This window comes from Mustela erminea, chromosome 6 (assembly GCF_009829155.1).
Source record: "Mustela erminea isolate mMusErm1 chromosome 6, mMusErm1.Pri, whole genome shotgun sequence".
In the NCBI taxonomy this organism is placed as follows: Eukaryota; Metazoa; Chordata; class Mammalia; order Carnivora; family Mustelidae; genus Mustela; species Mustela erminea.
This window is the reverse complement of record NC_045619.1, coordinates 57,364,021-57,389,014: the sequence shown is the minus strand read 5'-3', so window position 1 is coordinate 57,389,014 and position 24,994 is coordinate 57,364,021. Positions and strand designations below refer to the sequence as shown.

At 40.0% G+C, this 24,994-nt stretch overlaps 2 protein-coding genes across 7 annotated transcripts in view; one reads left to right on the top strand and one right to left on the bottom strand.

The window, feature by feature from the left end:
* PLBD1 (phospholipase B domain containing 1) overlaps positions 1 to 17,975 on the top strand; it is a 51,867-nt gene extending 33,892 nt beyond the window's left edge. For both annotated transcript variants that reach the window (XM_032347400.1, XM_032347401.1), the window contains exons 7-11: positions 10,557 to 10,757; positions 10,864 to 11,004; positions 14,895 to 15,080; positions 15,704 to 15,810; positions 17,676 to 17,975. In XM_032347400.1, coding sequence (XP_032203291.1) covers positions 10,557 to 10,757; positions 10,864 to 11,004; positions 14,895 to 15,080; positions 15,704 to 15,810; positions 17,676 to 17,858 — 818 coding nt within the window. In that variant the 3' untranslated portion in view covers positions 17,859 to 17,975. The remainder of the gene's footprint in view (positions 1 to 10,556; positions 10,758 to 10,863; positions 11,005 to 14,894; positions 15,081 to 15,703; positions 15,811 to 17,675) is intronic.
* A 715-nt stretch (positions 17,976 to 18,690) lies between these two features.
* ATF7IP (activating transcription factor 7 interacting protein) overlaps positions 18,691 to 24,994 on the bottom strand; it is a 118,876-nt gene continuing 112,572 nt past the window's right edge. For 4 of the 5 annotated variants that reach the window (XM_032347397.1, XM_032347395.1, XM_032347396.1 and 1 more), the window contains exon 15: positions 18,691 to 23,308. In XM_032347397.1, the coding sequence (XP_032203288.1) occupies positions 22,889 to 23,308 (420 nt within the window). In that variant the 3' untranslated portion in view covers positions 18,691 to 22,888. Of the gene's footprint in view, positions 23,326 to 24,994 lie in introns of all 5 variants that reach the window. The other variant, XM_032347399.1, reaches the window with a different exon arrangement.

The window sequence follows — 24,994 nt, the reverse complement described above, 5'->3', positions numbered from 1 at the left end:
AAAAGAACAAGGCAAAAGTAGCAATGCCTATTGTGACCTAATCTCAGAAGTCACACATTGTTACTTCCACCACATTCTATTCATTGGAAGCACATTATTGTGATCAGAGCACAAACAAGGAAAGGAAATTCAAATCTATCTTTTAAAGAGAAGAACAGCAAGGAATACATGAAAAATTTAAAAACCATCACAGTACCGAAATACAGTTTTTTAAAAAATATTTACTGTGTATCCTGGGACTTTTCTAATTTTTTTTTTAATTTATCTATTTGTCATAGAGAGAGAAGTGAGAGCAAGCACAGGCAGACAGAGTCGCAAGCAGAGGCAGAGGGAGAGGGAGAAGCAGGCTCCCTGCCAAGCAAGGAGCCTGATGTGGGACTCGATCCTAGGATGCTGGGATCATGACCTGAGCTGAAGGCAACTGCTTAACCAACTGAGCCACCCAGGCATCCCAGTATCCTGGGACTTTTCTAAAGACACTTGTCAGTTCTAACAGCTTTTTTGTAGATTTGTTGGGATGTTTCTCTATATGTAATCATGCCATCTCTGCGTAAAGACAGTTTTACTGCTTCCTTCCCTTGTATGTCTTTGTTTTCTTGCATGATTGCACTGATAAGACCTCCAACACAGTGCTGACTGGAAGTGGCATGAAAATCCTTTGCTATTTCTGACCTTAAGGGAGAAGTATTCAATGTTTCACTCTAAAGTATGATGTTTGTTGTAGGTGTTTGGAGTTACCCTTTTTAAGTTTAAAGAAGGTCCCCGCCCTTCCTATTTTGTTTAATGTTTTTGTTTAACATATTTTTGTGAAATTCTCAGCTTCTATTAAAAGAATCATGTGATTTTTCTCCTTTATTAATATGGTGAGTTCCATGGGTTGACTTTCAGATGTGAAACCAACTTGATATTCCTGGGATTATCCCCATTTAGTCATATTATTCTTCTTATTTATTTTTTATTCAACTTACTAATATTTGGTTAAGAATGTTTTTATTTATATTCATGAGAGATATTGGTTGATGGTTTCTTGTAATAGTTTTGGTGTCTTGGTATACCCGTCCTCATAATCTGAGTTTAGAATTATTTTTTTTTTCCTTCTATGTTTTCTGAAAGTGTTTGTGTAGGACTAGCAATATATTTTTCCCTTAAATGTTTAATAGAATTCATTAACTGAGCCTTTTAGGCATGGGCTTTTTGTTGGAAAGTTTTTAACTATGAACTCAATTTCTTTCATTGATAACAGGACTATTCAGGTTTTCTAATTGGTCTTGAGCCAGTTTTAAAAATTTGTCTTTCAAAGAGTTTTCATTTCTTTGATGTTATCATGTTTATTGACATAAAGCTACTTATAGTATTTTCTGTGAGCCTTTTAATGTCTGTCTGTAAGATCCGTAGTTAAGTCCCTTTAATCATTCATGATACTATATCTTCTTTTTTGTTATTCACTCTAGCCTGAGATGTGTCAATTTAACTGATATTTTCCAATAGCCAGATTTTATTTTCATTGATTTGTTTCCTATTATTTGTTCATTTTTCCTCCTCATCGATTTCCATTCTTATCTTTATCATTTTCTCCCTTTGTGCAATCAACTTTTTTTCCCCTAACTTCTTGACGTAGAACCCCAGGTAATTTATCTTTCTTGTTTTCTACTATACGAAAATAAAACTATAAAACTTCCTTCAAAGCACTCCTTTTCAGTGCATCTGACACATTTTGGTGTGTTTTGTTTTCATTTTCATTCAGTTTAGAATATTTTATGATGTCTTACATGATAATTTCTTTAATTCATGACTCACTTGGAAATGTATTGTTTAATCTCCAGAAATTTGAAGACTTTCCAGATCTCTCTCTCTCTCTCTTTTTTTTTTAAATTCAATTCTGTTATGAGTAAGCTGTATTTCCTTTGAGCTTTCCTGGTACCCAACGCATAATTTCTTCAGAGCCCATATTCATATTCTGTATTCATTTACTCCACATTCACCCTGTGCGCCCAGAGCCAGCACATAAGCCTTGCAATGATTGTTACCATTAAATAAATATTTATGGAAGCAAAGAAGGAAGAAAGAGGGAAAGAAAGGAAAGAAAAAAAGAGAATGGGAATTAAAGAGGGACACAGATAATGGGTGGCGCACCCCCGTGTGGCCATGGCGGGAATTGCAAGGGGGGGAGAGGGGTAAACAAAATAATTGTTTGCTCTATACTCCATAACGCTCTCTCTCTTACAACTTTGATTTGAGAACGGGAATCTATGTTCAGGAATCCAGATGTTCAGGAATTATTATTGAGACATTTCAGATGCAGTCCTGTGTGTTCAGCGCAGACGTTGGAGCTTGAATCTCCTCCTCTGTAGCCTCCTTGATTACAAATGACTTGAATTGAACCCAACTAGTTTTAATGGATTTAGGCAGCACTCAAGTTTTAAATAAATTGCTATAAACTTGTTTGTGCTCAACTTGTTACTGAAATTAAAAAAAAACAAAAACAGCATTTGTTTATTTCCTACTTATGTGCCTTCCCCTGTAACTGACACTAGGCTAAACATTTCGTGTGTGGGATGTCATTTAATTTTCATGAAAACCTCACAAGGAGGGTATTGTATTTGTATTTTTAAAAAAAAAGGGTTCAGAAAAGGTAAATAACATGCTCAAAATCACTAGACTCGGGTTGGCGATTGAGTTCAAACACTATCTGACTATAACTATCCCTTGTTGTTTGTTGCTTCAGAAATGGTTCAGTTTGCTTTTAAGTCAAAGGGTTAAAACTGAAAAAAGAGCCCTGAGCTCAAAGACCCTCCCAGGCATGCCAGGGGGTGGAGCTCTTGCAGGGGGAACAAAGCTATTCAAAGTGTTTCAACCCAGGATTCCAGTAACAATGATTCCCTAGAAGCTGAGACTTCACACTTAATTTTCTGTAAGTGAGGTTCTCTGGAATGCATTTAGGGTGTCTCATCAAGCCTGTGGGGGGCCCCCTTCTTTGCATAATATCCAGGCATTCCCTCACCTCCCTAAACACACGTTTACACACCCCTTCGACCTAAAGGCTCCCGGGGGAGCTTGCTAAAAATGCAAATTCCAAAGTGTGTCTATAGACATTCTTATTCAGTTGGTCTGGGCTGGAGCATTTGTAGCAAACATACCAGCAGGTGATTCTAACACAGGGGATCCAAACCCATCCACTAAGACCCTAGCAGTTCTATAATGGTCTGTAGGAACGACTTGGCTCAACTTTTTCTCATAAGAAGTTCAAATCCTTGAAAGTAGATACAAGGAAGAAAGAAGAAAGAGGGGCGCCTGGGTTTCTCAGTGGGTTAAAGCCTCTGCCTTTGGCTCAGGTCATGATCCCAGGGTCCTGGGATCAAGCCCCTATCAGGCTCTCTGCTCTGCAGGGAGCCTGCTTCTTTGGCTCTCTCTGCCTGCCTCTCTGCCTACTTGGGATCTCTGTCTGTCAAATAAATAAATAAAATCTTTAAAAAAAAAAAAAAAAGAAAGAAGAAAGAGTTTCAGAGCTCCAAGAAAATGTCGTTGCCTCCCTCATAATCCATAACGCTATTACCTTCATAAGTCACAAAATTGCCTACCTCGTGTACTATAATTACTTGGACTAATTCCGTGTTAGCTCTTTTATCTCACATACTTCCATTGTCAGGCTGAAATAGTCTGCGAGTTAATACATGCCAAGATTTATGTCTTCTGCCTCTTAAAAAGTAGAACCAAGGGAAGAAAAGAAATGAAAGTAGAACAAGGACACCTGTTTCGAAGGACTGTAGATAGATCTTACAACACTTCATTTCTGTTTTCTTTTTTTTTTTTTTTTAAGATTTTATTTATTTATTTGTCAGAGAGAGAGGAGCAAGAGTGAGCACAGGCAGACAGAGAGGCAGGCAGAGGCAGAGGGAGAGAAGCAGGCTCCCTGCCAAGCAAGGAGCCTGACGTGGGACTCGATTCCAGGACGCTGGGATCATGACCTGAGCTGAAGGCAGCCGCTTAACCAACTGAGCCACCCAGGCGTCCCTCACTTCTGTTTTCTAAAGCACCTTGTTTTTGTTCTCTGCCCCATCCTGGAACACCGATGCCTTCCTTTTCCCAGGCCACACCTCTCTCTGCCCCCACCCCTGGCTCAGGAAATTTCCTTCTTCTATCTTAGACATCTAACCTTACTTTCCATACTTGTCTTTAGGTGATTCCCCCCCGCCCGCTCCACCCTGTTTAAACCTGCACCTCCCCATGACTCACCCTCTTTTTCATTGTTTCTACTGTGTTTGCCCCATTGCGCGTGTCAAGTGTTGTCACCATCTGCAAGATGACACACCTGTTCCCATCACATCGTCAGGCGTGGGGTATCGTGGAAAAGGCCTGTGCTCAGGGTCAGTCTTAGATTTATTCCTGAAAGTGCTGTTTATTCGCTTTAAATAGCTGAGTAATTTTTTTAAAAAAATAGCTCATCGACGTGCGATGTTTGCGAAGACCCGATGATGGCGTCCATCCTTCCAAAGCAAGGCATTTGGTGTCTGTGTGGGTGGTGAGTCACCACTATCCTCTCTTTCTTCCTTAGATTTCACACTTACTTACTGAGCACCTAGTAGGTGTCAAATCCTCCTCTTGGTGCTGGAGTGAACAAGACAGAAAAAGGTCCTGCCCTCATGGATCTTACATGACTTGGGATAGATGGAAAAGAAAACAGGAAACAAATTAATATAAAATAAATAAGATGATAATTTGTTATTGAAGAAGGACAGATTTCGTTCTGATGTGGATGATAACAGAATGTTGATGAAAGACAATGCCGACTTCTCGGCGGTCACCCTAAATAGTCTTTGCGAGACCTGCGCATTCGCTTATGGAGACCATGGCAAGACACTCTTGTCTCCACAGTATGAGCTCCTGTGCCTAAACACACCATAGTAAGAATCCTCCACGGATCACAGTCCTACTGCAGGATTAGGCAGAAATGGGCTCAATAAATTCTTCCTTGACGGAAGAATAATCACTGGAAGGAGAAGCGAAGATGGATTGTGAACAGTTAGAATCTTGGCGGGAAGACAAGCAAATAAGTGCTACTCTGGAACGTGGGAAGACGTGAGTCCCTTGTTGAACAGGCAGAATGAATGGCTGTAGGATTTTGTATCCTGGAATAACGGGGAGCCCCACAGGCCACCCTTAGTAAGACTGAGGAAGGAGAAGAGCCATCCTCTGCAGGCAGCGGCCGTAGAGTGGGGGTTCTGGTGGAGGCTCTAAGGGGTTCGGGGGGGCCGGGGGATGCTGAGGGGCCCGTCGGGGCATGAGCCTCTTGGAAAAGCTCCTGAGGGAATTCTGATATAGTCTCTGAACTGGGAATTACTGCACAGAGCTTGGGATATCCTCTGTGTGTGATACACACTTATTGACTGGTTGCCACACTGGCTTAGAGAAAGCAGACAGCCTGGTCCAGGCTGGTGCTCTCCATGGGGCAGAGAAGTGACACGTCTCTCTTCAGGAGTGGGAAGAAGCTAAGCAGAAAGGCTGAGAGTATGGTACAAAGTTATTGTGCGTTCCTTTGCTACGAAAGGAAGGCAAGAGAGTTCCCCAAGTGTCATACCGACCGGTGTTAAATGGCATTCAGACCTTTCAAAACAAAGTATGTGGTATAATTGGATTATTATGATGATGATGATGTCAGTTTGCTTTTTCTATATAAAAAATAACCTCCAAAACTTTGTGGCTAGAAACAACATGTAATTCCTATCGCTTTTGAGTCCACAGGCCAACTAAGTGGCTCTCTCTGGACACCTCAGCTGCGCAGGTTCACACATCCGTGGTTGTCTGTGGAGTGGGTGTGCCACTCTGCTGACGTTCGAGGAACTTCCTCACACACTTAGGGGTTGGCAGCCTAGAGCTTGACCTTGGCTGGGATGGTTGGTCCTCCTCCATGTGGCTTCTCACGGAGAGACCAGGCTCAGCTAGGCTTCTTTACAGGACAATACCAAGGTTCCAGGAGAGGAAGCAGAAGGGTGCAAGTTTTCTTGAGGCCTAGCCTCAAAATCGGCCCATTCTGTTAGCTGAAGCAAGATCCAAATCCAGCCCTGACGGAGGAGACAGGAAATGGGCGTCTTTTGATGGGAGATGCTGCAAGGTCACACAGCAGAGAATATGGAGGGCCGGCATGTGTGTGAAGACACAGCACAGCTATTTTTCTAAACATGATCCATACTCCTGGCACTGAGTTGTGTGTTATCTATGCTCTTGGTCAACACTTGGTTCTACTCTTTAGGGAAAAGAATGAAGGTGTTCGGTTTTCCGAGCTTTACAGCCGCTAATTAATGCAATACGGAAATGGGCGTGGTTTAAATGCACCTGACAGGATAACAAGGCTACATTTTTTTCTGGGTTGTACTAAGCGATAGGTCTAAATGACATCAGAGGGTAGTGGTCTCTGTTTATTTTTGTGATTCAAGTGATTTGAGTCTTGAGATTTATTAACTGTCAGGGTTCCTTTTTATTTCTTAATTAAATTCAGCAGTGAACAAACTATGAAATGTGATTTGCAGGTTGGCTTTCATATTTGAGTTTTTCACTTCCTCCTGATCTAGAATTGCCTGCCTTTCAAAGCTGCTAATGACAGATAAAAGCAAGAATATAATTCAACCCTGGCAAAGAACATTTCTCTTGTAATGTTTCATGACTTTGTCCCCACTTGGCCTTTTCCTTTTTATTTCATCTTAAACTCTAAATTATAGAATTAACCGTCTTGACTGGAGTTGTTCTGCAAGCCAATTCATTCTCTTTGTTCCAGAACTCTGGGTGGCCTACATTTTTCCATCTGTAATAAACAGTCTTGCTCTTGGGCAAACCACGGCTTCTTACCTGTTGGCCGTAGTCACTCACACATATTAAAGAATGCTGCCCTCTTGTGTTCATAGAGAGTGAATTAGCAAGTTTATTATGCCAGAAATGTGACATTCCAGTCCACGGAGATCGTCTACCAGGGAGCTTGCCCAGGGCCGCCAAGTATGGTTGTACAGATTGAACACTGCAAAATGAGCCCAGCCCAAGAGGTGAATGAATGGTCATTGAAATCCATCCCACACTGCTTGTGAAGCCATGCATCCAATATCCAGGCTATGTCTTCCAAAGCAGATGCTCTTGAAAATTTCATTCAAGGGCGCCATCCACTCATCAATCCTTATCCCACCTGGAATGTGCAAGCTCCTGTCATTTATACAGACTTCTAATAGGCCAGTGACAGCCTTGGGGAAGTTCATTATGAGTTGGTTGGGCACTGCCCTCATCATGTTAATTTCCGACTCAGAAATTTCCAGAAATTAAAATTATACCATTAGTGCTGAATGACATCACTTAGTCCCAGGTTATCAGAGGAAGGGAATAAGGAACAGAGAGATAAAATAAGAAGGGCCAGATTTGCTCTTTGCAATGCGGAGAATTCAAATGCAGGATTTCTGACTCCCGTTGCAGCTCTGAGGTCTTATCTTTAGCTTGGGTGATCCCATTATCTGATTGTGCCCTACCTCTCCCTACTAGGCCTAAAGGAGATGCACAGTAGTTTGTTCACTGAATGAATAAATGAATGACTGTCCAACTATATATATTTTTTAAATTTTAATTCTAGTGTGTTAACATTAAGTGTTATATTAGTTTCAGGTGTACAGTATAGTGATTCAACAATTCAATGCATTACTCAGTGCTCATCACAAGGAAAGAATTCTCATCACCTCTTTTACCCATGCCCGCCACACACCTCCCCTCTGGTAACCATCTGTTTGTTCTCTATAACTAAGAGTCTGGTTTTTTGTTTATCTCTTTATTTTCTCTTTGTTCATTTGTTCTGTTTCTTAAATTTCACATATAAGGGAAATCATATGGTGTTTGTCTTTCTCTAACTTAATTTGGCTTAGCATAATACTCTTTAGCTCTATCCATGTCATTGCAAATGTCAATTTCATTCTTTTTGATGGCTGAGTAATATTCCACTGTGTGCGTGCGCGTGTGTGTGTGTACACATATATAGCACCTCTTCTTTGCCACTCTTCTCTCAATGAACACTTGGGATGCTTACATACTGGCTATTGTAGATAATGCTGCAATAAACATAGGGGACGTGTATCTCTTCAAATTAGTATTTTCATATTCTTTGGGTAAATATTCTGTAGTGCAATTCTTAGATCATAGGGTAGTTCTATTTTTAACTTTTTGAGGAACCTCCATACTGTCTTCCACAGGGACTACACCAATTTGCATTCTCACCAAGAGTGCACATGGAAGGGTTCCTTTTTGGGGTGACTGGGTAGCTCAGTTGTTAATGGTCTGCCTTTGGCTTAGGTCATGATCCAGGGTCCTGGGATCAAGCCCTGTATCCGGATCCCTGCTCAGCAGGAAGCCTGCTTCCCCCTACCCCTCCCACTGCTTGTGTTCCCTCTCTTGCTGTCTCTCTCTCTCTCTCTGTCAAATAAAAATCTTAAAAAAGAAAAAAAAAAAGGAAGTGTTCCTTTTTCTCCACATCTTCACTAACACTTGTTTCTTGATTTTTTTATTTTACCCATCCTGATTGGTGTGAGGTGGTATCTCCTTGTAGTTTTGATTTGCATTTTCCTGATGATGAGTGATGTTGAGCATGTTTTCATGCATCTGTTGGCCATCTAGATGTCTTCTTTGGCCAACTGTATTTTCTGATGTTTCTTTGCCTCCACCTCCCCAAACTTCCAGCCTCCTATGCCACATCTATTCCAGCTGTACATCTTTATTCATACCTGTTTTCTTCACTGCTCTGTTCTTAGTCAACTTTTTTTTTTTTTTTAATTTTAGAGAGAGCGTACAAGCGTAAGTTTGGGGAGGAGTAGAGGGAGAGGGAGAGGGAAGGAAAAGAATCTCCTGCAGAGTCCGCACTGAGTACAGAGCCCTGCACCGGCTAGATCTCCAACCATGAGATCATGGCCTGAGCCAAAACCAAGTGTCAGTCGCTTAACCGAAGGAGCCCCCAGGTGCCCCCTAGTCAATTCTTTTTTTTTTTTTAAAGATTTTATTTATTTATTTGACAGAGAGAGATCACAAGTAGATGGAGAGAGAGGCAGGCAGAGAGAGAGAGAGGGAAGCAGGCTCCCTGCTGAGCAGAGAGCCCGATGCGGGACTCGATCCCAGGACCCTGAGATCATGACCTGAGCCGAAGGCAGCGGCTTAACCCACTGAGCCACCCAGGCGCCCCCCCCCCAGTCAATTCTTATACAAGCTTCCAGACTCAGTTCCAGGTCTACTTCCTCCATGAAGCTTTCCTCCTCCTGCCTTCATTAAGCCTGAAGAAGGACAGCCATGAAGGCTGAGCACGGGGGTTCACACTTAGTGGAAAGAGCGTTGGACTGGGTCAAGGACTTGCACTCTAGGCCCAGGTCTGCCAGCAGCTGGCTGTATGGTCCTGGAAAGATGCCCTCACCTCTCTGCGCCTCATCTTGTCCTTCCCGATTACAAAAGCTTCAGATACATTGGTGTTTCTCTGTGTGCGGCTTGCATAGTGCTGGTGAGGTGGTATTAGGTGGTTTGGGCAAGTAATTTTCGCATGTTAGTAGAAATGTATTTGTTTTAATGTGTTTTCTGAGGAAAAAAAAAATGATCAAAACATTAACCTCATGGTTCCTCGGATATTGTTGTATGTGACAAGTCAAGTATTTAAAGTTTGGAAAGAGTACATTTAAGGAAAAAGAGTAAATAAATTACAAGTGATCAGATATGGCAGAAATGATAAGGTGGTATAAAATGGTGTAAGTTTGAGAAGTACCAAAGGAGCTTTTCACCTTGGCCTCTTCTAACCCTCTCACTGGGTCCTTCTCTGAGGTTTCTTCACCACTGACAATTCGTCCTTCATGACTCGTTACTGATGACAGTATATCCTCTCTCATTGCTAGAGCTGTATGTGATAATACTTTGATTTCTATCACAATCACACAGCATAAAGCACAAAATAGGCCTTTAAAAAAAGACTTGTGGCTTCACTGATTTTTCCCGTATTGCTGCCAACACTTAGAAAAAGCGTTGCCTGACCCAGAGTGGCAAGATCCTAATTTCAAAACCATGTCTACTTATGTAAATGTAGATGTTTTTCCTCTTTCTAAAAATCATGTAGACTCATTATGTAAAATTTGGAAAATATAGAAAAGTGGAAAGAGAAGAAAGGACACATCCATAATCTTATTATCCAACAATGAACCCTTTAATCCCCCTCCCTAATTCTAAGTTCTCCTGCAAAATCCTAGTTAGTGGGGATCTATTTCTGTTTATCATTTTGGAAAATCGGAAAGAGTCCTGATTTAATATATTTTTATCGCCCAAATTATAAAATCAAAAAATATCAATAGGGAATCTAGGGTCAGAGGTCCATTGGCACATTTTTATAAGGAGCTGTTAAACAAGCCCTACAGAGGTGAGCCCAAACCAAGAGAGGCTACCGCAGATCAAGGATCATAATAACTGATACTCTTTGTAAAATGCATTGTGTATGCAAAGCTCTATGCTAATAATGTTGGTTGAATATACCAGCTAGATGTATGCTCATGATCTATTTGTCTCTTCTGCAGGGTTTTTGGAGTCTCTGGATGACTTTTACATTCTTAGCAGTGGTTTGATATTGCTACAGACCACAAACAGTGTTTATAATAAAACTCTACTAAAGCTTGTGGTACCACAGTCTCTCCTCGCATGGCAAAGGGTCCGTGTGGCCAATATGATGGCAAATGATGGCAGGCAGTGGGCAGAGATCTTTTCAAACTACAACTCTGGTAAGTGGCCCGGCAGAAGAGCTCTTAGGCATGTACGTATGTTCAGATTTTGAGTTAACCAGTAGAGCCGCACCCAAACCCTACTTCGTGTCTCCCAACATTTCAGGCACCTATAACAACCAATACATGGTCCTGGACTTGAAGAAGGTAAAGCCGAAGTACAGCCTTGACACAGGCACTCTGTACATTGTGGAGCAAATTCCTACATATGTAGAATATTCCGACCAAACTGAGATTCTACGGAAAGGTACTGTCTTTATGCTTGAAGTCTGGAAGTCCGATCCGTCTGTGAGTGTGTATGCCTGTGTGGTGGGGAATGTGTGGTATGGGGCTCTGTGATGGGGAGGGGTGTACATCGGGGAAGAAGAGATGGGAAAGCCATTGCTAGTTACACTGGGAAAGAACTCCCAACTTCAGCACAACATGTGAAATCTGCACCCCAGACTCTTACCTGACATTGTATAGTTGGGGACAAAGCCAGGCATTTATGGACTTAGGACTTCTCATCACTCTAACGTTACCTTATCTCCTGAGCTCCTGGGTAAAGCTTTTAGTCTAACTCAGCAAATATTTACAGAAGTGCTTCCTTGGCCCAGGGATTGGAAAAGCATGGCTGCAGGTTACAAATGCCCCAACCTTTAGAAACTCAGTCTAGTGAGGAAGCGAGGCATGGAACCAGCCCTTAGAACCCAGAACAGAAAGAGCGGTCATAAAGTCCGGGGTGCCTAGCCCAGGGGTGGGCACGGTCAGTGGGAGGATCAGAGAAGGCGGGTCTGAAGGGCAAGACCAGAGCCCTGACATTTGAATCATGGGTTTTAGAGAGACACCACCTTGATTTGAATCTCTGCTCCTCAAAATCTCAGGCAAATGATCTACTACTCTCTCCAAGCCTCACTTTCTCCGTCTGTGAAACACTACATTAGCGGTACAGGTCCACAATCACTTATCTATAATTTTGAAATCTAAAAAAAAAAAGAAATTTTTTTTTCCTAAACTTAGTACCAAAATATGACCTGACCTGACCTTTTGGTAGCAAAACTACCCGTTTGACAGTTCGGTAGACTTGAACTATTTAGTCTTTATTTCCTCTCCTGCAGGGACACTGTACATTAGGCTCCAGAGATTCCAATGCCTCTGATTATGAAGTGTTGCCCACACACACTGCAATGTCATGTGTGATATGCACCCCCCACTGCTGTTCTAAGATCTGCAAAACCCTGAGTTCTGAATTATCTGGCCTCCAAGTTTTTGGATGTGGGAATGTGGACCTTTTCTTTTCCAATTTCAAAGTTGTCTTGAGAGTGAATTGGGATAATTCTAATTCTTGAGCACACTGCTGACACAAAGCAAGCAGTCTTATTACCTTGCATCGAACACAGTGTTTGGCACACACAATATATGTGCATATTTGTTGAATAAAGGAAGAGTGAAGATGATGTCTGAATGATGGTTAAATGTCAAAAAAGAGCTCAGCAGTTTGACAAGGGGACAAGGTCAAACAAATGGAGGCATGAAAACTGTGTTGTGATTGAGAGAATGTTAGCTTTCGAGACAGCTATAGGAAGGGCTCTGCAGTGGAAAGTGGTGGTGAGTGAAAAATGGCAGTTTTAGAAAAGGGAGCACAGACTGGGAGTCAGAGAGAAGGCAGGAGACTAATTAGGACAGTGCAGCAACAGATCAGCTGATAGATGAGCAGAAGCAGAATCAAAGGAAGATATGGACCCCCGGAATCAGGGGGTCTGGTCCACTCCCAGGTCCTGGTCCACTCCCAGGTCCGCAGAGATTTTATAATGACGCCAACCAAATGCTCATAATACTCAGAAAACAATTCATAAAGATGGAGATTTCAGTTGCCAAGCAGATCAGATACGGCTCAACAGAGAAGTCCAGTCATTGGCTGTCACGTAGTTAGGACTGCCATTCAAAACTGAGAAGTCAGCTGTCTGATCTTGACATGGCCTGGCCCATCCAGATCATGAGAGCCCGATAAAATCAGCAGCCTCAAGAGGGAGATGTGTGTTAAAGGGGACAGATTATTCATGGCCTTTTCTTCTTTGGACTGCGACTGATTATGGAATGGCAGACTCAGGTTCTTTGCGATCTTATTCCTAGATTCCATGAAGAAATCTACCCTGAGACAAAAAAAATCTGATGCTGAGCTGTCTGTAGTTGTTTTGCTGAAGGTGGGAAGAACACAGAGTTAAATTCATTGTCCACTGTATACTAGGCACTCTTTTCAGCCTTTTACTTACATTCTCTTGTTTGATCTTCATTAATATACTTCCAGATAAGTTGCACTGTTACCATTTTACTATAAGGAAAGAAAGGTTCAGAAAGAAACAGGTGATTTGCCCAAATACTTATGCGCTATCACACAGCCATTAAAAAAAAAGACAGGGGCGCCTGGGTAGCTCAATGGGTTAGAGCCTCTGCCTTTGGTTCGGGTCATGATGCTCAAGCCCCGCATCGGGGGGTCTCTGCTCAGCAGGGAGCCTGCTTCCCTTCCTCTCTCTCTGCCTGCCTCTCTGCCTACTTGTGATCTCTGTCTGTCAAATAAATAAAATAAAATAAAATAAAATAGAATAAAATAAAATAAATAAAATAAAAAGTCAGTTCTACAGACCGCCTGGAATTTGGAAGCAACTGTGGTATATTGCTGGATGCCTTTTGGTCAGAAAGGATGCTTTGGACATCTCTGAACCTCTGTTTCGTTTTTTATAAGGAGGGACGATAAGGCTTATATTCATCATTAGGTTGTTGTGACATAAGATAATCTATTTCAAATGCTTTTATAAATCATGAAGCTTTAGGAAAATGCGAAGAGTAAAGCAGCCATTTTGATTATTCATTTGAGTTGCATTCACATTAAGAGAAGTATAGTAGTTATAACAGTTAATATTCATCTAATGCTTACCAAGTATTAGATGCTATTATAAGCACTCCATCTGCCTGGGCTCGTTTCATGCTCATCATCATCCTTGTAAGATAGGTATTTTCATTGTTCACATTTTACAGCTGAAGAAACTGAAGCGCAGAGAAATTGAATAATTTGTCTAAGGTCACAAACCTAATGAAGGCAGAACCAGGCTTCAGATCCAGGCAGTCTAACCCCTAAGTCTATATATAACCTAGATATACTATAGTAATGAACATGATTTTAGCCTGTCAGTTCAATATTGTCTTTAATCTCAGTTCTTACTGATGCTGGCCTGTGTCTTGTCATTTTTTAAAATCTCTGTAATCTCACCCCTGAGTAGGGGATCCTATAAAACAGTAAAAAGGGAGAAAGGCAGACAAAGGCCAAGACAATATGGGGGATGGAAAATGAACCCTGAATGGTGGAGGAGTCCCACCTGTGTTGACTAACTGTCCTGTAGACCCCGGAATCTGGGCTGTTCCTGACATATTGATTGTACTAGAGCTGTGTCACATGTCTGATGCTTCGTGACGAACGTGCTCTATGGCCTTGGCACACCGTGAAGCTTGGGATGAAGCTAAGCCTTAAGGAATGCTTTCAAAGAAGTTAAAGCCTGCTGGAACCTTAAAGATTATCTTCAATCTCTTCAAATTATGGATTCTTCCTTTCCCGCTCCATTAAAAAGAGCAAATTAAGTGAAGTTAACTGCCTGAGACCTTGTGATTCAGCCCTGAGCCTAAAATTCAGGCTTTCTTAACTTTAGGTACTATGTTCTTCCACTGTTCCATGATTAGCACCTGGCCTGCTCCCTGTTAGGGCCACACTGTTAAACTATCTTTTGGCGTTTCAGGAACCAGGTTCACTTACACCAGCTCCCCAGACAGCTTCATGTTTTACTTCATTTTATTAATCAGATTACAAATTATTTTTCTGGTTAATAGATTGCTTTAAGAATTCTGGGTGAAAACCAAAGCATTCTGATGCTCTTCTTTCCCTAATGGAACCATCTAGAGGTATATTGATTCTGTAAATTTAAAAAAGGATCAGTTTGAAGGCCAGTGTTCACATTCAGAGCTTTATTTTCGTTGTAATGTCATTTTATAATCACACATCTATGCTGATTTTCAAAAGAAACTATCATTAATGACATCTCTTTTGTTCCATCTCTCTTTTCTGTCTCCCCGTCAATCTCACCCTCCTTCCTTTCCATCTGGAATCAGGATATTGGCCCTCCTACAACATTCCTTTCCATGAAAAAATCTACACCTGGAGTGGCTATCCAATGCTAGTTAAGAAGCTGGGTTTGGAGTTCTCCTATGACATGGCTTCACGCGCCAAAATCTTCCGGCGTGACCAAGGGGACGTGACGGATATGGCATCCATGAAATATATCATGCGATACAATAGTACGTAGCACATTTCTCAAGAACCATTCCTCAAAACTCCTTTTCTTCTGCATGGATAAAGAATCCATGTAAGTTTTCCCACGTAAAGAATCAATCTTTGTAGTAGAAGGAATTAAAAGAAGTTATTTGGTATTTGGTATTCAATCAATACTATACATATTTTATACTCAACAGATAGGATTTTGTCTTCTTTTATAAGATGACAGGGAAGAAGATTCTATAGATTTTTTTCACTGAAAAAAATAGCATGTAAAACACAGATAAAATAACCCATACAGAGTACTTTCTTTTTACCACTCCCCCTCAACCCTAACACAGGTTTTCTTCCAAGGACAGAAGCAGCTAATAAAACAAAAATTATTGATAACCACTTTATTTTTGATGAACAGCATCAAATTTGTATTTACTTTGTTGAAGAACAGTGATGCACATTTAGCCTTTATTCTCTCTCCTCCATCCACTCTTCACTGTTCAAGGCTCTTGAGAGCGGCTGGGTCAATGAGGCCACTCCAGTGAGGTAGACTCTGATTATCTAGACTTGCAGAGACTCAAAAAGCTTCCTGTGGGCAGGAATATCTCCGACAGCCAGAACTCACCCTCATCCCTATCACTCTTTCCCCTAGATTATAAGAAAGATCCTTACAGTAAGGGCGATCCCTGCAATACCATCTGTTGCCGTGAAGACCTGAACTCACTTAACCCAAGTCCTGGAGGTTGCTATGACACAAAGGTAACATGCAAACTGGCTTTTGAATTTAATTTTTACCTGCACCTAGGTCTGCCCAAAGGCAAAGCTGCAGATATTTTTGTGGCCTAAAGCACAAAATTACCAGACTAGCCCAAAGTCCAAAGAACATATTACTGGGAGCAGTATGCTTTCACATTAAACAGGAACTGAATTTAGCTGGAGGAACAAGTTTACTGGACAAGCACTAAAGGGTTTTCACCATGTTAGAATTATTAAGTGCTGTAATGCATCACCTAATATAGATAATAAGTAGGTATTACTTGTTTGCAGTGGTGGGCTGAAGCCAGCTCGTAAGGGCTGTGAGAACCAGTTGTTAAAATCAGATGTGGACAGCTTGCAATCAGCCATGGAGGAGTATTTATACTATGCAAATCAGCAAACATTACAAATCAGGGTCTTTTTTTCCCTCTCAGAGATCTGGTCATTAAGAATTTTCCTGCAGACTACTGGATTTGGGGTGTCCGAGGGTATGAGTTAGCCATGTGGTTGGTGGAAAAGAATCATTCTGATACCTCCTTTTGCATTCCTGGTTTGGGCATGTCTCTTTGTTTGCACTTTCAGTCCTAAATTCTGGAAGAAATCAGTTAGAAGTGGAGTTAACTATTAAGAATGCTGATCCCCCTACACATAATTTTTTCTATCAGCCTAATGCCTGAAAATAAGATGCTTCAGAATAGTCTAGTTCCTACTCAAGCTACTTTTTATCTATATACCAGAGCTCTAGCTTTAATGACCCCCAATATGTTGTGTAAAGTAAAATTCAGTGGATGTAGAGAGCCTGACACACATGAAACCCTAATGCTTATTTCTTATTAATGGTGTTTGCAAACATTCAGTAAAGTGTGTAAGAAGTGTTCTAGCCATTCCCAAATACACAGAGAATTACCTCTGCTGCCTTGCCTGAGAGAACCCAAGCCAACCTTCCGTCTGCCAACTTCACTTTCTTCTGGAGAGGGGAATCTGCCAATTTTTCATCAAAAGAATTTGTTTAAGGATATACTTATCATTTCCCCTAAGTCATTTGGGATATACAGAAAATCAGAAGTTATGCGGTATCTTTTTCTTTTTCCTCTAAGGTTAAGATCTGCTATCCAGTGTTTAGGTGCTTTTGAGAACCACAGACCTTGTTTTTTTTATATTGAGTTTCTTCTACTTTAAAACTCTTGTCACGGGGTACCTGGGTGGCTCAGTCAGTTAAGTGTCTGCCTTCTGCCTAGGTTATGATCCCAGGAGTCCCACATCGGGCTCCGTGCTCAGTGGAGAGCCTGCTTCTCCCCCTCCCTCTGCCTGCTGCTCTGCCTGCTTGTGCACTCGCTCCCCCCCTCTCTCTCACTCTCTCGTCAAATAAATAAATAAATAAAACTTGATTTCCTAAAAATAAATCTCATTACTGCCCTGATTAATAACAACTTTTGTTGAAGAAGGTATCTAGTCACTACTCCAAGCATTTTCTCTCATTAATCCTCATAACAACTCTTCTATAAAGTATGGTTATTAAAATCCTTTCACAAATGAGAAAATGGAATCCCATAGGGGTTTTTTTAAACAAGCTTTGGAGCTAAAATTCTGAACATGAGCCTTCTGTCTCCAGATCTCACACTTCTGGCTACGTTAATGCACTTCTGCCCAATTCACATCTGAATACCAAATGGTTATGGAAGAGCATGTTGTGGAAGCTTGCAAGATTTTATTTTAAAAGGGAGCTAATACTGTGACTTTGGAAAAAGAGCAGGACCAAAACAAACAAACAAACAAAACGAAAAACAAAAACAACCCCACAAGGAGAAACAGGAATCTAGTTTTTTCCAAATGGTTTTCTAAGATGTCCCTCTCCTCTCTCTTTCCAGGTGGCAGATATCTACCTTGCATCCGAGTACACGGCCTATGCCATTAGTGGTCCCACAGTACAAGGTGGCCTCCCTGTTTTTCACTGGAACCGTTTCAACAAAACTCTCCACCAGGGCATGCCAGAGACCTATGACTTTGATTTTATTACCATGAAACCGATTTTGAAACGTGACATAAAATGAAGGAGGGAGTTGAGGGAATAGAAGGGAATAGAAGGTTGCAAATAAGATTCCAAAGGCACTATTTTAGCTATGTTTTTCCGTTCAGAATTAGTCCTAATAAAATATGTTAAATTGAAAGCCTGCCGCTTTCATTTTCTGTTGATTTTGCAGGTTTTTTCTTTCTTTTTTTACAACATTCACTACAGGGTGACACACTGTAGAAGAAATACTCTGGAAAACAGGTAATACCTGGCTTTAGCATACAAGTTTATATATATACACAAGACGGTAGCCGAAACTGCTCACCCAGATCCATATTCTCCTTTCATGCCTGGCCACATGTACTACGTCTCCCAGGTTCCCCTAGACAGCTGTGCCATGTGATAGGGTTCTTGCCCAAGGAACCTGATAGTAGTATCACTTCCAGACTGGCTCCTAAGATCCTGTCCTCTTCCATGCTTTTTATCCTTCCCCGGGTTGAATATACTTAATGACAAAGCCCTAGGGGATGGTGGAGCTTCAAAGGAACCTCTAATAGAAATGCAGTTAGTGGTTCTTCTGGTCATTAACAAGCACGGCTAAGTCTTTCTGTGGTACAGAGTAGGCACACAGTATTACCTTAATGTGGTCTCCAATCAGTTAAAAACAGCACATCTATCTGGGAGCAACTCTACATAACAACTGCTCTTTCAAAGCTAGAGAACTGAATGTGGTTTGAGTGTTGTGGTATTGCCAAAATGGGTTAAATAAACCATACTATACAGTATAATGGGTGATTCTTAATGAGGTGAGAAACATCCATAAGCAACACAAGGGCTGAGAATAATTAGAATGAATCAGAATACTCAGAATGTTAAAAACCCAGTAGTTTATTTCAAAGTATAAATTTCAGGCTTGCTGGACAAAATCCCACTACAGTTAACACTTATACAGACACCACTCTACTGTACATTTAAAAAAGAAAAAAAAACCCCACAAAACCTTCAAAACCTAATAAAAATAGGGCAACTCACTATAGCCCAGTTTATATTAGACATTAGGAAGGTCTTACATTGTCTTATTATTTACACTTTCAACTGCAATAAAGAAAAATCAGGATGCAAGTTTCCTACAAAGGATTTATTTTTGTATTTAATTTTGAAATGGCTGAGAAAATAATGAATCCAGGATCCCAAAAAGGTGTTTGATTGCCCAGTTACCTTATTTACAAACAAAACAAAAACAAACCCCCTCCCAGCATTTAAGTATGAATGATGGGTACTTAGCTGACTCTACAAATAAAAAAACAAAAACAAGAACAAAAACCTTATGTAGCATGATAAAACTATTTGAAGAAGACAAAACATGTCTTATCATTCCTTCCCATTGGCTGGCTCTAGGGGAATGCATTTTAGGAATTCGATCTAAGTCTGCCACACTAACTAAAACACTTCATGAGGTTGTTCTTTTTGTCCAAAAATTTTAAAAAGTGGGAGAGGGGCATCACTCAGTAAATAGTAAGGGAAGGCAGAATCCTGCATTGATTTTAGATAGAATTATTTCCAACAATCCAATATTGGGGCATGGTTTTTCTGGAAATTAGAATAAAGCAAGTCAATGGCCAACAAAGAAATTAAAATAATGAATAAATCATATGATTCTGAAATAGCCCAAAATGGAAAGTTGGGGAGAACACCTGGACGGTCTCTGCAGTACTCTAACGTGTTAAAATCACAGTGTATCAAAGTAAGAGAAGAGGATACCACAGGCATTGTTTTGTTAATCTTGTACAGTACTGGAAAATTTGTGCAACAAGATAAATGCATATCATGCAATATTAACATTCACCTTCCTGCATAAATAATTTGGAAAATGTAAGCAAAAGAGCAAATGACAAAAACTAGGTTAACACTTACTCAGTACAGTAAGAGAACTGTATAGTGCAGCCTGCCTGCCTAAGGAATTTTGCAGACAGTTGTACCAAAAATTCTAAGTTCCTTGCTTACGGTCACATTTCCCAATTAAATCTTTCATTTATTATCCAGCAATGGGGGTGGGGCGAGTGGGAAACACTCTGTGAGGCAAATGGCATCCCAATAAAATGTACTTTTCAAGGAAGAAAGCTGTACTCTTCACTTCTCTTGTGAACATCTACTGTGTAGTACAGTAGTAAACAGTACACAATATTCTGCATATTTTAAAGTGAGTTCAGGGAAACAGGGATATAGTTACCTCAGAAAGTTAACAGTTAACAACAGATGTTGTCTTTGTATTTTATAAATTTACTGGCAAGAACGTAACTTTAAAAAGAGACTTACTCACACTTAAAACAGGGTGAAAATTACTCCGATAAAGTGCAAAACAGAGAGTTAACAAACATCACCATTATCTTCAAATGCCATATGAACATCCTATATTTTAGGTGGAAATATCAGAAGCTTTCAGGATTTCTAATAAGGCAATACTTACACAGGTAATGTCAGGCTTAAACTGTAGCAAACTTGCATTCCCAAAATGGGATAATCAAACTTATCTGTAATACTTTGTGAAAAGGTACCATGGAGTGTGAACTGCTACAATATAGTCTTGCAATCTCTCTCCCAAAGGAAATAAAGCAAAAGTCAGAGCTCATCAACAAAACCTGTCAAAAATAAATGCCTATAGTTCTAGCACTAGCATTTTTCAGTAAATTCAGTATAGCTGTTGCCTATAAATCCCATGGCATGCTAATTTGAGGAGAGCATATCATAATACACACTTTCCTCAAATAATTACACTCTCTGTACCTTCCTTCCACCATCTGGAATAAAAAGTTTTATTTTGGTGTAGTAAATGTATTTTTAGGGTTACTATTTGAGAACTTACTTTTTTTGTTTGACAGAAGACACAGTATACGCTAAAATGTATTTTCATTCTACTGGGCTTTCTTCACCTGATTATATAATGCTATGAAAGCTTTTAGGAAAAAAAAAAAAAAAGATTAGTGAAAAACATTCACCAAGGGAAGTTTTTCTAGGCTAGATAAGCAAATTGTCATCACATGACCATAAAACCGGCCAATAAAGAATACTTTTAATTGAACATGGGCTTTCCATTCTGTAGACAGGAATGATCTTGAACACATGATCAGCAACGCAACCACTGTAGACAAAAACATACACACATGCAGATATAGATAGGTGTTCATACACATCTAGAAGATTATCAATGTCTCCCTTTTCAAATTTTCGTTGGCATGACACTGACAACTTTTTTTACCATCATTGTTAGTCCTAGGATGAGTAACATCTACGTTACTTGGTTGGCAAATTGGATTCATAAAAACTTCAATTCTCATTGTGGTCTCATTTTCTGAAAGTAAAAGGAAGGTTCTGGAGCACTTACATTTTGGCAATTTGTAGGCTTTCTTCAGCATCAATCAAACTTTACACCTAATGTGACAATATACTGACCAGTGAAGTCTCTAATGAGAGTTTCTTTACAGCATTACTGTAATGCTTCCCATTACAAGCTACCAAAGTTGCAAACCAAGCAGAATTAATAAAAGGGATAGCTCCCTCCTATAATCCCAAGAAAAATTAAAAATGAATTTATTCTCAGAAGGTAGGAATACGAATTCAAATATGGTAAGAGAAGATGACTTGAAAAGCTATTTCACAAACTCCATGAATTTCTTTCAAACTACTCCCAACCATACTCTCATCCCCAAACTTATCCCATCTCTCCTGCCCTGAACTACCCACACCTGAACACCTACCTGATACCAGTAGAGCTGGCACTCATACTGAAAATCCATGATCTAAACGGAAACTGATTAACTCTGAACAGGAACAGAGATGCACAGAAAGGATTACCTAATTGCTACATAAAATAACCCCAAAGGATATACTTGAAATTCTGTCCAAAGTTGACAGAGGGTAAATCAGACAAAACTTGGCACTATCAAAACAAAGTTAAAAGGTTAAAACAAAACAAATAAAAAAAAAAAGGTATGAGAATAGTAAGGAAATAAAACTTTCCCTTTGTTATTGTAGCTCACTGTATTTTGTGAATTTTACTACCTATGAAAGAATACTATACTTTGGGTGATAAAGTGAACAAGCACTGTTTTCCTAATCTTTAACACAGTATGGAACATAAATTCTACAATATGTTTGAAGGACAATTTTCTTACACAATATGGTATTTCTTCTCTTAGTCCATTTTACACAGTTAATTTAAATAGTGACCAAACATAAAAGCACTTATGTTCTTAGAAGAAAAGAGTGACTCCAATTTTTAGAGTTAAATGTAGTGATCCCACTGGTAAGAATATCCCTAAAGCCTTGGTTTAAAATTGACTTGAAGGAAATGTGCTATATTTAGTAGAACTGAAGGAGAAATGAAGGGCAAAAGGCTGAATGAGAAGATCAACAATGGACAAATGGTCATGTTTATTTTTGTAGTTAATCTTTAAGGCACAAAATAAATGTAAGAGCCAGATTAGGAAACAAGGGCCAATGCAGATCTTTTTCACCTAATTAACAACCAAGAAAAGAAAAAAGATGAACAGATCCTTTCCTGTGGTCAAATTAACCTATTTTAAACTATTTAGCCATTTTGCTTTTTTTTTTTTCTTTCTTTGGGTTTTGTTCAGATTTAGTTTAAGTCATTTAGCTATGAACCTACAGATGCCTCAGAAGCAAATCATGCCACATACCATACCTCGGATCCCTTGATCTACTTACTTTATACTTGAAGAGAGGTAAATGTGAGAATGGAAATGGGAGATTCCACTGCAGTAAACATATAAATAGGGAAAAACACACATAAACACCCACACATATTCCCCAGCCTTAAAACTAAAGCAAGGTGCACATTTACATTTCAAAACCTTGAAGCTTCAATTGTCCAGGAAAAAGATTCTTGCTTTATAGGCTATTTATTTTACTTCTGATTATAAACAAATGTAGTGTATATACACTTCTGTCCAAGAAATCTTGCACAATGTGGATTTTACAATGGATATCATGCACAAGATTAAAACAAGACCAAAAAGTGGAACTCAGAGGAAGCGATAAAGGCTCCAAGGTTTAACTGCTCTGGGAAGAAGAGATCACATCTGTTGACTGAGGATCACAGAAAGGTCCAAAACGTCCATAAATATCCTTGGCTCGTACTGCAAAGTAGTATTTGCTGCCAGATACAAACTGGGTGAGAGTGCATGCCATGGGCAAGGGAAGTGCCTTTACTTCACCAATCTTTTTCCACTGTGAGGGCACAGTGGCACTGGGTTCCTCATGGTAAGCGTAGAGATGGTAGCTGTCAACAGTGGCACAGCTTCGATCTACCTCCAGGACACTCCAGGACAGTACAATGCCATTTTGACTCTGAACTCGTGCTAACTTCAAGTGTGGCTTCTGAGGCAGAGATGTGCTGGCAGCTTCTGGGGGCAGACGCTGTGGCTGTGGGGCTTCTGGTAAGGGTGCTGGGTGTACAGGGCGTGGGGGCTCCTAACAAAAGAAGAGTCCTATTGATTTAATAATGATCACAGAAAGGACTATTTCTGAAGGCTAGAACTAAAACATCCTGGACATCACTTAGAGAGTTATCCTTTTACATCAAGAATACTAAGAAATACCAAATACTATACCACATTTGGCTAGCTCCACTTGATTTGTGACCAATCATGCTATAAACAATGGTGCTGAGGTGACTCCGTATTTTCTACAATTAAAATACTGAACCTTGAGGCACCTGGGTGGCTCAGTGGGTTAAAACCTCTGCCTTCAGCTCAGCTCATGACCCCAGTGTCCTGGGATTGAGCCCCATGTCAGGCTCTCTGCTAGGCAGGGAGCCTGCTTCCCCCAATCTCTCTGCCTGCCTCTCTGCCTACGTGTGATCTCTCTCTCTCTCTCTCAAATAAATTAAAACAAAACAAAACAAAAACAAAACTAAAGCTTTCCATGGCAAAGAAAAGCCCCGGCTGATAGAAAATCATTTTGACAGAAACTAAAATCATCATCTATCTCTAACAAAATAATTTATGTTTAATTATCTATGCTATAGAGTCTCATTTTAGAATAATGTTAATATCATTTGTGGCAATCTACTATATGTATGTAATTTGTGTATTTATTTATTTATTTTTTAAACATTTTATTTATTTATTTGACAGAGAGAGAGATCACAAGTAGGCAGAGAGACAGGCAGAGAGAGAGTAGGAAGCAGGCTCTCCATGGAGCAGAGAGCCCGATGTGGGGCTCGATCCCAGGACCCTGGGATCATGACCTGAGCCAAAGGCAAAAGCTTTAACCCACTGAGCCACCCAGGCGCCCCTAATTTGTGTATTTGACTCTACTTTCATTTTTAAGCCATTTTCCACCGAAGGACAGTAGCATATCATAAATAAGCACATTTAATACTGAATGTATATTATGTTCTTGGGTCAGTCTGCACAAAAAAGGTGACATTTAAGATGAACTATGAAAGGTAAGAGTTAGAAATGAAGAAACAGTGTGTACCCTTTTCTGCCAATAGGTAATGCATGAATAAAGGCATGGGGCTATAGGAAAGTAAGGGGATTTATGGGCAAAAACAAGTATTAACTTTTACTTAGATGTAAAGCATATGAATCAGGAAAGAAATCTGGAAAGGTAGGTTAAGGCCATATGATGAAAAAGCATGAATATTAAGTGTGTGAATTCAAAATGACTTGTTTCTAATATTGGACATTATTATTATCATCACTGTATCTAGGTTTTTTGTTTTTGTTTTTTTTCTTTTTAAGATTTTATTTATTTATTTGAGAGAGAGAGTACAAGTGGTGGGGCGGGGTGCAGAGGGAGAGGGCTCCATCCCAGGACTCCGGGATCATGACCTGAACCAAAGACAGACACTTAGCCAACTGTGTCACCTAGGCACCCTATATCTAGGTTTTAATAAAGATTACAGTGATGGTAATTTTTTTCTAAAAAAATTCAAGTGTGAGCCAGGAAAAAGGGATATGGAATGATCTTTTTTTTTTTCCAAGTGAAATGTATCGTTTGCTCACTGACTTTAGACTGAAAAGTTATAAAACAATTAAGATTTCCTTAACTAAATTCATTTAACAAGAACTATGTTTTAATATGCACTTCATAAGATGGGTAATTTATATACATTAAACCGTGAATTCTGTGAAGGTTTGACGCCATCTT